Source organism: Gopherus flavomarginatus, chromosome 8, assembly GCF_025201925.1.
Source record: "Gopherus flavomarginatus isolate rGopFla2 chromosome 8, rGopFla2.mat.asm, whole genome shotgun sequence".
NCBI classification, from domain to species: Eukaryota; Metazoa; Chordata; order Testudines; family Testudinidae; genus Gopherus; species Gopherus flavomarginatus.
This window is the reverse complement of record NC_066624.1, coordinates 41083896-41096379: the sequence shown is the minus strand read 5'-3', so window position 1 is coordinate 41096379 and position 12484 is coordinate 41083896. Positions and strand designations below refer to the sequence as shown.

At 49.2% G+C, this 12484-nt stretch overlaps 1 protein-coding gene across 1 annotated transcript in view; it reads right to left on the bottom strand.

Moving 5' to 3' along the window:
- Nucleotides 1–1097: 1097 nt before the first annotated feature.
- The window catches only part of LOC127056480 (uncharacterized), a 29164-nt gene continuing 17777 nt past the window's right edge, over nucleotides 1098–12484 (bottom strand). Inside the window, exons 9-11 of the mRNA XM_050964365.1 lie at nucleotides 5792–5884; nucleotides 4143–4207; nucleotides 1098–2186 (exon numbers count right to left, since the gene is read on the bottom strand). Coding sequence (XP_050820322.1) covers nucleotides 2145–2186; nucleotides 4143–4207; nucleotides 5792–5884 — 200 coding nt within the window. The 3' untranslated portion in view covers nucleotides 1098–2144. The remainder of the gene's footprint in view (nucleotides 2187–4142; nucleotides 4208–5791; nucleotides 5885–12484) is intronic.

Here is a 12484-nt window from a genome sequence, read left to right as displayed (position 1 = left end):
AGATGGGGCTACTATAAGGTGGGTGCATAACTGGCTGGATAACCGTACTCAGAGAGTAGTTGTTAATGGCTCCCAATCCTGCTGGAAAGGTATAACAAGTGGGGTTCCGCAGGGGTCTGTTTTGGGACCGGTTCTGTTCAATATCTTCATCAACGATTTAGATGTTGGCATAGAAAGTACGCTTATTAAGTTTGCGGACGATACCAAACTGGGAGGGATTGCAACTGCTTTGGAGGACAGGATCAAAATTCAAAATGATCTGGACAAATTGGAGAAATGGTCTGAGGTAAACAGGATGAAGTTCAATAAAGATAAATGCAAAGTGCTCCACTTAGGAAGGAACAATCAGTTTCACACATAAAGAATGGGAAGAGACTGTCTAGGAAGGAGTATGGCAGAAAGAGATCTAGGGGTCATAGTAGACCACAAGCTTAATATGAGTCAACAGTGTGATACTGTTGCAAAAAAAGCAAACGTGATTCTGGGATGCAGTAACAGGTGTGTTGTAAACAAGACACGAGAAGTCATTCTTCCGCTTTACTCTGTGCTGGTCAGGCCTCAGCTGGAGTATTGTGTCCAGTTCTGGGCACCGCATTTCAAGAAAGATGTGGAGAAATTGGAGAGGGTCCAGAGAAGAGCAACAAGAATGATTAAAGGTCTTGAGAACATGACCTATGAAGGAAGACTGAAGGAATTGGGTTTGTTTAGTTTGGAAAAGAGAAGACTGAGAGGGGACATGATAGCAGTTTTCAGGTATCTAAAAGGGTGTCATCAGGAGGAGGGAGAAAACTTGTTCACCTTAGCCTCCAATGATAGAACAAGAAGCAATGGGCTTAAACTGCAGCAAGGGAGATTTAGGTTGGACATTAGGAAAAAGTTCCTGTCAGGGTAGTTAAACACTGGAATAGATTGCCTAGGGAAGTTGTGGAATCTCCATCTCTGGAGATATTTAAGAGTAGGTTAGATAAATGTCTATTAGGGATGGTCTAGACAGTATTTGGTCCTGCCATGAGGGCAGGGGACTGGACTCGATGACCTCTCGAGGTCCCTTCCAGTCCTAGAGTCTATGAGTCTATGAGGGAGGGGGCCAGGGGGGCAGGGAGAAGCCCACGCTCCAGTGCGAAGGAGGGGATGGAGAAGAGAGGAGTCCAGTCACAGCAGGCCAAGGGAGGCCAGATCCCCTTTTGTCGCCTCTCCTGGCTACAGCGTCCTGGGCATGGGTCCTGTTTGCCTGGCCCTAAGGCCGTCCCTGGGGCTAATGGTTAGTCATGCTACCTCTGTGTGCTTTGTCCATCTTCAACAAAACTGAGATGGCAAACCCAACTCCCAGTCACTTTGTTACCCTACAGGGCTGTATTCTGCAACCAGTCCTGGTAGGAGTGATCCTGTGTTACCTCTTAGTTACAGACATCTGCAAATGAATGGCGGTGGGGGGGCAGGGTGGGGAGTTAGACTGATACTCCCCCAGGAAGAGGCCTCTCCCGCTAATAAAAGCTCTGATGTGCAGAGAATTGTTAACCCAAGGCAGTGGAAAAGCAGAGTGAACAAGCCACCACTCTCATCGACATAATTTACACTGACCTAAGTGCTCCTGGGAACAGCACTGTACTGACAGGACAGCTCTCTCTCTTCGGCATAGAGCATCTTCACCAGACACGCTGCAGCGCAGCTGCACTGCTATAGCGCTTATAGTTTAGACTAGCCTTAAGTGTTTTCATGAGAATCTTAAAAGGCACCTCTGACCCCAGCCTGTCACTTTGCCCAATTTCAAATCCCTGCTTAAAAAACACAGAGGAACGAAAGTACTTCAAAGAAATGTGTGGAAAAATACTTGGTTAACATTAGCAGAAAAGTTCCTATTCCCCCTAAGGGAAACAGCAACAGCGGAGCCATTTTTTAGTGAAATTCTGGGGTGGGAGGGGGGACTGAGCCTGAGTAGAGTCCTGACAGTGAAAATTTCAACCCAGGTGGTTAAATTTTGGCAACGTTTATAAGCAACCAACCACACAGGCTTGCAAGAGGAAGCCTTAACCAGACTTAGGTATGGGTGTTTCCGAGAGCTGGCCATAATGACGACAGGTTTCCAAATTTGATTGTAGCTTCTTCTGGATCATTCCTAGTGGCATGAGACTAGGGAATGCTCTTTACGGCCGCTGCAGCATGTCTTCCCGAAGCTCCTGCTGCACCTGCACAACATATGTATGTTCATGAAGTGTGCCCTATCGCCTCCCACTGCTGGGGCTCAGTGCCAGCCTTATCATGGGGCACTGGGGAACTCAGAACTTCCATAAATCTTTCAGAACAGTGGTAGGGACCTGCACAGACAGGGAAAGGATTTCAAACCCCCTTATTGCTACTTGCATGCCAGCAGTTCCTGGGCAATGGTAAAACTCACTAAGAGAACTTGTGAATAAAACTGGAATTTTGGAGATCTTGTTGGGCCATGGTCATCTCTGCTGGAAAACAAGAGCAGCAAGGAAACCCTGTGGGAAGAGTGTAGCTCTGCATTCACTTTATAGGGCTAGGACTGTCTTGCTGTGTGTACATACAAAGCCTAGCACAGTGGGACACTGACCATGGTTGAGGCCTTTCAGTAGCCACTGCAGTAGGAATGTTAACAGGAGTACAAGAGACAAGGTGAGGGAGGAAACCTCTTTTATTGGACCAACTTCTGTTGGCAAAAGATGAGCTTTCAAGCTACAGTGACCCGAAGAAGAGCTCTGAGTAAATTCAAAAGCTTGTCTCTCTCCCCAACAGAAGTTGGCCCAATGAAAGATGTTACCTGCCCTACTTTGTCTCTTTAATATCCTGGGACTGGCATGGCTACACGACCACTGCAAATAATGGGATTGTGATCATTACTTTTAAATAAGTTTGACAGCCTAAAGACTCCCTAAAATCAGACTTCCCCACATTGTGCTTGAATGGGTGGCAGCCCTGTTGAATGGGTGGCTATTTCAGCTTACAGCTTGTTGACAACGGTCTGGAGTTAGCTTCTGGACACATTCTGCTTCAGAACAGCCAGGGAAACCAGATGTTACAATGCTCGGCTTGCACCCTGTTACCATGGCGATATAACTGGGGGAAAATAACATTCCAAGTTTAAAATACCCGAGTTCTGTTAGTTTTTGGAGCGTAGAGAAGCCCTGTGGCTGCAGGTGACAATGGAGGTCAACTCAAAGCTGACAATAAGTTAAGGTTCAGCACTCTTCATGTTCTTGGGTGGGAGGGAAAGAAAGCCCAGCTAAAATCCTGATACGGGTTATATAATTATTCAGAACCACAACTTCCAGGCTTTTCAGCTCTGGCTCCAAGTTTCCTGACTTTGGTGGGTTAAAGCCAGGCCCCTCCCCTGCATTGTTGTCACGGAGTCACCGGGCGATGCTCTGGAACTGCTCCCCACCAAGCCAGTCAGGACTTTGGGGAGCCTCCTGTCCCTTGGAGCAGACTTGTTCAGGGCAAGAAGCTCACACGGCTTCACCTCCTGGGTCTCTCCTTGGAGCATTCAGCATCCTCTGCCCCTCTGTGCGCTTCCCACAGCGAGCCCACCCCAGCGGTGTCCTGGGGAAGCCTCCGGATCCTGCACCCCCACTTTGCAGTCAGACGTGACTCTCAGCCAGCCAGTAAAACAGAGGTTTATTCGATGACAGGAACAGGGTCTAAAACAGAGCTTGTAGATACAGCGAACCGGACCCCTCGGCTGGGTCCATTCTGGGGGGCAGTGAGCCAGACCCCCAGGTCTGCCCTCCACCCTTGACCCCAGCCAGCTCCAGACTAACCACCCCTCCCAGCCCCTCCTCTCTGCTCAGCCCCTTTCCCGGGCCAGGAGGTCACCTGATCCCTTTGTCTCCAACACCTTCAGCTGGCACCTTTGCAGAGGAGGGGCCCAGGCCATCAGTTGCTAGGAGACAGAGTGTCAGGCATTTAGGTGCACTGGCCCTTTGCTCTGCCAGATATTTAAGAACTGCCATGGGGACACTGAGGCACCAACACAGTATTCAGAGCAAACATTAAGAACTTTCCCAGTTCGTCACAATTGTATAGGTGGTAAGTTAAATAATAATTATCATAATAATTTACAACTGAACGGGCAGAGGAAACTCAACATATAGACAATAAAAAGTGAGTTACAAGGCTGCTACCTCCTGGTCTGCTTCCTCTTTGGAATGTCGTTTATTTTCTCTTTGGTCTCTTTGGCTCCTGTGATCTGCAAAGCAGCGAGAGGCTGGTTAGCCTGTGTGTTGTGTTTTATATAAGTCACACTTTGTGTAGAGGGTGACTGCACCTTTCTATGGCATTTTAAGGGAGCCCAGCTGTAGAGAGGAGTGCAAATCAGAGTCTTTTAGAGAACACGAGTTGTCAGATCCTCCCTTTCCACCATAAGGTGGAAATGTTGGGATTTTAGAGTCAAAGGCAGGAATGTGAGTGGGAAAATTAAATTTCCTGTCTAATATTCCCCATCACCTGCACTTTACCCTCTCTTAATTACCTGGTACTAATCTGATTTACTAGAATCTCCAGCGGCATTTGCTCTTGCTGGTATTTCAGACACTGCGGGAGGAAGAGCTATTGATATGGTACAGATTAACTTCAAGAAAACAACATACTCTCAGAGTCTCTTCCCCAGGGCAGCAATGGCTTTTGGAAGAACTCCCAGATGTTAATACATGTGTTGCAAAGTGCTCTGCGATAACCAGGAGAATGATGAGAAAAATGCACAAGAAGTTGCATATCTTGAGAACAGCATCCCAGGAGAGTTGGTAGATGGGGTAGGAAAGGAAGGAAATCTAGACTGCTCGAGTGCATTGTAACTGAGACATACCTTTATCTGCTCACAGATCTAAAGTGACACAACAACAGCTAGAGACAGTGGTTCACATCAAAAGGCCACAGAATCCAAGAACTATAAATACACAGACTTGCGGGGGAATGTAAGAGACACATACAAACTAACTGGGCATCTGAGCAGTGGGGGACAGACAAATGGCAGTTAAGATGAAAGACTTTAACACTCAATACAGGACAGCTGAACAATTTGCCACAGTGAGCTAGGCAGTTATTCAGTCCTTACACTAATTTTGTTCTGTTTAACATTTAGTCCAATTTTACTCTTGCAATTTCTATGCCAAATAAAACCTTGCTTTTATTTCAAGGCAACTGGATGGGTAACTGTTGGTAGGGACAATCCCTGGAGAGACAATCTCGAGGGAAGGAGATCAACTGCAATGTGGACATAGGTTTTGGAGGTGTGACTGCAGTATGTGTAGACACGCCTGAGCTAGCTTGGATTCCCATAACACTGATACTGCAGCAACAGTGACTGAGCATAGACTCTAGGTTCCGGGCTGGCTTGTACAGCCGGTGCTGTAGCCTGTGCTGCTGCAGCTTCACTATTTGTGCCCAAACTGGTAAGATTAGCATAGGTATCCCTGCAGTCTTCCAATTACCACTGCTTCCTGCCTGCAGTGTACATTCAGTCTCCACAGGGACAGAGGTACCCGCTTGAGCACTTCATTTAGGGCCATCTTGTTAAAGATATTTAGGTGCACAACAACAGAGCTAGGTGTCCTGGGCGCTGAAAACCCCATGAGGCACCTATCTGAACTGTTAGGTGCCTAAATACCTTTAAAAACCTGTCCCCTAGTCAAAGACATCTCCCAGGGCATTGACTGTAGCCAGGTCAGTTGGAGCATGGGGAAGTGAGAGAGCCATACACAAAGTTACCAAGGAAAGAGAGAGGCAGGAAATTATGACCATACAGAGCCTGGAATGAAACCAGAAGGATACTCACACCAAATGAAGAGGGTTATCAGGCCAAAGAGAGAGATTACAGCTGAGGTGACTGCGTAGCCTGTCAGATCTACAGTCTGTGAGCAGCCTCTGTCTGTATGTGTTTTTTTAAAAAAAGAGCAAGTTACAGCTTGTCAGTAGCTTGCACATTTATTCAAAGAAATCACTGGGGAGCTAAAATGTAAGACATAAACTTGCATTTAAGCCAGACCTCTGTAGGGCTAAGACATGTCTGTGGGAGGAGAGAACCGGAATATCTATATTTTATAATAATACACAAGAGTCAAGTGTGCTGCCCTGGGGACGTCCACTCCAGATCCCTGACCAGGACTTTTGAGTGAACAAAGGTGAGACAGACCTCCTGAAAATCCTTCCTAGGTTTTCTGCTGAGCCAAGGGCACAGCGGGATGGGACTTTGGGGGTCAGGACAGAATCATAGAATATCAGGGTTGGAAGGGACCTCAGGAGGTCATCTAGTCCAGGCCTGCACAACATACGGCCTGCGGGCCGCATGCGGCCCGCGGAGGCTCACTGTGCTGCCCACGGGGGGATTCTAAATCCTGTGCACACAGCGCTCTGTGGGCAGCCCAGAGCCCTTTGAATCCCTGCCGCGGCCAGGAATCAAAGGGCTCTCGGCTGCCCGCAGCCACGGGGAGCCCAGAGCCCTTTAAATCCCAGCCGTGGCCAGGAATCAAAGGGCTCTCGGCTGCCCACAGCCACGGGGAGCCCAGAGCCCTTTAAATCCCAGCCGTGGCTGGGAATAAAAGAGCTCTGGGCTGCCCGCAGCCATGGGGAGCCCAGAGCCCTTTAAATCCCAGCCGCAGCCGAGATTCAAAGGGCTCTGGGCTGCCCGCAGCGGCGGGGAGCCCAGAGCCCTTTAAATCTCAGCCATGGCCGGGATTCAAAGGGCTCTGGGCGGCCGGCAAAGGCTGGGAGCCCAGAGCCCTTTAAATCTCAGCCGCAGCTGGGAATCAAAGGGCTCTGGCCTGCTGGCAGTGGCTGGCAGCCCAGACGCCTTTAAATCTCAGCTGCAACCGGGAATCAAAGGGCTCTGGGCTGCCCGCAGCGATGGGGAGCCCAGAGCCCTTTAAATCCCAGCCACGGCCAGGATTCAAAAGGCTCTGGGCTGCCCGCAGCGGCAAGAATCCCTGAGCTCTTTAAATCTCAGCCACGGCTGGGATTCAAAGGGCTCTGGGCTGCCTGCAGCCGTGGGGAGCCCAGTGCCCTTTAAATGCCAGCCACAGCCAGGATTCAAAGGGCTCTGGGCTGCCTGCAGAGATTCCCGGGTGCGGCTGAGATTTAAAGGGCTCAGGGCTCCCCGCCGCTGCGGGCAGTCCAGAGCCCTTTGAATCCCGGCCGCGGCTCCAGCAGATGGGCTGGGGCTGGGATTTAAAGGGCTCGGGCTCCCCTCAGCAGCAGGAGCTCTGGGCCCTTTAAATCCCTGCCCCAGCCCCGCAAAGCTCTGGGTTCCCCCAGCCGCCAGAGCCCTGGGCCCTTTAATTTGCCCCTGAGGGCTCCCAGCCACCTCTTCAGCTGGGAGCCCCTGGTTGATTTAAAATCAAGTATCACCTGCCCACCCTCAACCTTCCTCTTTTGGTGGGGCAGAGCTGGGGAAGGAGGGTTTGTTTCTACAGGGCTGGGCGGTGCTGGGGCGGGGTATTTTCATGGGGCCGGGAGGTGCTGGGGGGGTGTTTCCGCGGGGCCGGGGGGGGGGTTCGGCCCTCAGCTGTTTTCTTTGGAGTAATGTGGCCCTTCCGGCTTTACGAGTTGTGCAGGCCTGAACTAGTCTAACCCCCTTCTCAAAGCAGGACCAATTCCCAACCAAATCATCCCAGCCAGGGCTTTGTCAAACCTGACCTTAAAAACTTCTAAGGAAGGGGATTCCACCACTTCCCTAGGCAACCCATTCCAGTATATCATCACTCTCTGAGTGACAAAGTTTTTCCTAATATCCAACCTAAACCTCCCCCACTGCAACTTGAGACCATTACTCCTTGTTCTGTTATCAGGTACCACTGAGAACAGTCTAGATCCATCCTCTTTGGAACCCCTTTTCAGGTAGCTGAAAGCAGCTATCAAATCCCCCCTCATTCTTCTCTTCTGCAGACTAAACAATCCAAGTTCCCTCAGCCTCTCCTCATAAGTCATGTGCTCCAGCCCCCTAATCATTTTTGTTGCCCTCCGCTGGACTCTTTCCAATTTTTCCACATCCTTCTTGTAGTGTGGGACCCAAAACTGGACACAGTACTCCAGATGAAGTAGCACCAATGTCGAATAGAGGGGAATGATCACATCCCTCGATCTGCTGGCAATGCCCCTACTTATACAGCCCAAAATGCCGTTACCCTTCTTCGCAACAAGGGCACATTGCTGACTCATATCCAGCTTCTCATCCACTGTAACCCGTAAGTCCTTTTCTACAGAACTGCTTCCTAGCCATTCGGTCCCTCGTCTGTAACAGGCAATGGGATTCTTCAGTCCTAAGTGCAGGACTCTGCACTTGTCCTTGTTGAACCTCATCAGGTTTCTTTTGGCCCAGTCCTCTAATTTGTCTAGGCCCCTCTGTATCCTATCCCTACCCTCTAGAGTATCTACCACTCTTCCCAGTTTAGTGTCATCTGCAAACTTGCTGAGAGTGCAGTCCATGCCATCCTCCACATCATTAATGAAGATATTGAACAAAACTGGCCCCAGGACTGACCCTTGGGGCACTCCACTTGAAACCGGCTGCCAACTAGACACGGAGCCATTGATCACTACCTGTTGAGCCCGACGATCTAGCTAGCTTTCTATCCACCTTATAGTGCAATCATCCAGCCCATACTTCTTTAACTTGATGGCAAGAATACTGTGGGAGACTGTATCAAAAGCTTTGCTAAAGTCAAGGAATAACATGTCCACTGCATTCCCCTCATCCACAGACCCAGTTATCTCCTCATAGAAGGCAATTAGGTTAGTCAGGCATGACTTGCTCTTGGTGAATCCATGCTGACTGTTCCTGATTACTTTCCTCTCCTCTAAGTGCTTCAGAATTGATTCCTTGAGGACCTGCTCCATGATTTTTCCAGGGACTGAGGTGAGGCTGACTGGCCTGTAGTTCCCTGGATTCACCTTCTTCCCTTTTTTAAAGATGGGCACTACAGTAGCCTTTTTCCAGTCATCCGGGATCTCCCCTGATCGCCATGAGTTTTCAAAGATAATGGCCAATGGCTCTGCAATCACATCCGCCAACTCCTTTAGCACCCTCGGATGCAGTGCATCCGGCCCCATGGACTTGTGCTCATCAAGTTTTTCTAAATAGTCCCGAACCGCTTCTTTCTTCACAGAGGGCTGGTCATCTTCTCCCCATACTGTGCTGCCCAGTGCAGCAGTCTGGGAGCTGACCTTGTTTGTGAAGACAGAGGCAAAAAAACCAATTGAGTACATTAGCTTTTTCCACATCCTCTGTCACTAGGTTGCCTCCCTCATTCAGTAAGGGGCCCACACTTTCCTCGACTTTCTTCTTGTTGCTAACATACCTGAAGAAACCCTTCTTGTTACTGTGAAAGTTACTGGTAACCCTCCTAACAACTAACGGTTTGGCCATTAGGGGGAAGCAGAAGCCTCACATACACAGTACCCTGAACTTTTGAACTGTTTTTTTCTCTTCTGCCTCAAAGCAGAGAAAACTTGCTTCAAACCAGTTTTTACTAACCAGATAACAGAGTGCGGGGTTTGACACCTACCAATCAAGTGTTAACACACAAGGGTCTTTGTCTAAAAGTGTATAAAAGGCTTGTGAAATTTGTATGGAACAGAGTCTTTTGTACCAAGGTACAAGACTCTCCTTTCTTCTGTAGAATAAAGCATCTTTTCCTATTCCCTGTCAGGCTGTTATTTCCTTTTCCCTGTCAGGCTCTCAGCTAGGCAGACCCGATATTTCGGTAACATTACTCTTAACATCTCTTGCTAGCTGCAACTCCAAGTGTGATTTGGCCTTCCTGATTTCACTCCTGTATGCCTGAGCAATATTTTTATACTCCTCCCTGGTCATTTGTCCAATCTTCCACTTCTTGTAAGCTTCTTTTTTGCATTTAAGATCAGCAAGGATTTCACTGTTAAGCCAAGCTGGTAGCCTGCCATATTTGCTATTCTTCCTACACATCAGGATGTTTTTTTCCTGCAACCTCAATAAGGATTCTTTAAAATACAGCCGGCTCTCCTGGACTCCTTTCCCTCTCATGTTATTTTCCAGGAGATCCTGCCCATCAGCTCCCTGAGGGAGTCAAAGTTTGCTTTTCTGAAATCCAGGGTCCGTATTCTGCTGCTCTCCTTTTTTCCTTGTGTCAGGATCCTAACTCGATCATCTCATGGTCACTGCCTCCCAGGTTCCCATCCACTTTAGCTTCCCCTACTAACTCTTCTCTGTTTGTGAGCAGCAGGTCAAGGAGAGCTCTGTCCCTAGTTGGTTCCTCCAGCACTTGGACCAGGAAATTGTCCCCTACACTTTCCAAAAACTTCCTGGATTGTCTGTGCACCGCTGTATTGCTCTCCCAGCAGATATCAGGGTGACTGAAGTCTCCCATGAGAACCAGGGCCTGCGATCTAGTAACTTCTGCTAGTTGCCAGAAGAAAACCTCATCCAACTCATCCCCCTGGTCTGGTGGTCTATAGCAGACTCCCACCACAACATCACCCTTGTAAACTTAATCCAGAGACTCTCAGGTTTTTCTGCAGTTTCATACCAGAGCTCTGAGCAGTCATACTGCTCTCTTACATACAATGCAACTCCCCCACCTTTTCTGCCCTGCCTGTCCTTCCTGAACAGTTTATATCCATCCATGACAGTACTCCAGTCATGTGAGTTATCCCACCAAGTCTCTGTTATTCCAATCACATCATAGTTCCTTGACTGTGCCAGGACTTCCAGTTCTCCCTGCTTGTTTCCCAGGCTTCTTGCATTTGTGTATAGGCACTTAAGATAACTTGCTGATTGTCCTGCTTTCTCGGTCTGAGACAGGAGTCCTCCCCTCTTGCACTCTCCTGCTCGTGCTTCCTCCTGGTATCCCATTTCCCCACTTACCTCAGGGATTTGGTCTCCTTCCCCCGGTGAACCTAGTTTAAAGCCCTCCTCACTAGGTTAGCCAGCCTGCTTGTGAAGATGCTCTTCCCTCTCTTCGTTAGGTGGAACCCGTCTCTGCCTAGCACTCCTCCTTCTTGGAACACCATACCATGGTCGAAGAATCCAAAGCCTTCTCTCCAACACCACCTGCGTAGCCATTCGTTGACTTCCACAATTTGACGCTGCCTACCCAGGCCTTTTCCCTGCAAAGGGAGGATGGATGAGAACACCACTTGTGCCTCAAACTCCTTTATCCTTCTTCCCAGAGCAACGTAGTCTGCAGTGATCCGCTCAAGGTCATTCTTGGCAGTATCATTGGTGCCCACGTGGAGAAGCAGGCAGGGGTAGCGATCTGAGGACTTGATGAGTCTCAGCAGTCTCTCTGTCACATTGTGAATCCTAGCTCCTGGCAAGCAGCAGACCTCTCGGTTTTCTCAGTCGGGGCGGCAGATAGATGACTCAGTCCCCCTGAGGAGGGAGTCCTCAACCACCCCACCCTCCTCCTTCTCTTGGGAGTGGTGGTTGTGGAACCCCCATCCCTAGGACAGTGCATCTCGTGCCTTCCAATCAGTGGAGTCTCCTTCTGCTCCTTTCTCTCAGATGTACCATCTACTCCACTCTCCGCATTAGTACCTGTGGAAAGGAAATGAAAACAGTTGCTCATTATATCTCCACTGCTGGTACATGGATGCTCCTCTTTCTTCTTCTGGAGGTCACATGCTGCCAAATTTCTTCACCGTCCCTCTCTCCCCTCTGCACAGCCTGCTCCGATTCTTCAAGACGTTGTGCCCATAGAAGCATATCCTGATGTCTGTCCAGGAAATCTTCATTTTCTCTTATGCAACGCAGGATTGATACTTGTTGCTCCAGATCTCAAACCTTCTCTTCCATATGGAAACCTGCTTGCACTTTGTACAGACAAAATCGCTTCTGTCCTGTGGAAGATAGACAAACATGGCACAACCTGTCCAGGTTACAACAGCTGAATGCTCACCTTCCATTATTTCTTCCTTCTAAGAGCTTCCTCAGCTGTTGCAGCAACTCACGGAAGTCCGCGAGATGAAAGCCTCAGTGGGCTCTCCCCAGGCGAACTCCCAGGCAAACACCCTCTGTTAGCCTCTGCTGTCGCCGCTCAGCTGGTTCGCTGCTGACTGCCTTTTTATAGCAGTCAGGCCCACTCAAGGCCCACCTGGAACAAAGCTCTCCCAATTCACACTGTACAAACAATCAAACAATCAAGCACACAGTCCAACTGACAAACTGACAAATTGTCCCCTGCAACAGACACTCAGATAATCATCAACACAGCCCCCCAATGCAGCACTTAGCGTACCTCCTCTCAGACAGATCCCAGGCAAACTCCCTCTGTTAGCCTCTGCTGTTCGCCGCCGTGCTGTGTGTGGATACTTATGCAGCACAGACACATTCAGCGTTCATGTGCACTGTCCTCATGTCTTGATAGAAGTGGCTCCCAGCGATGAGGGGTCACTACACCAGGCTCTACAGCAAGAACCACCCATGCAGAGCCTCCGGCTCTCAGAGGTGAGGGTTTGTTCTCAGGGAAACATGCAGTGTAAACATAGGTCACTAGAG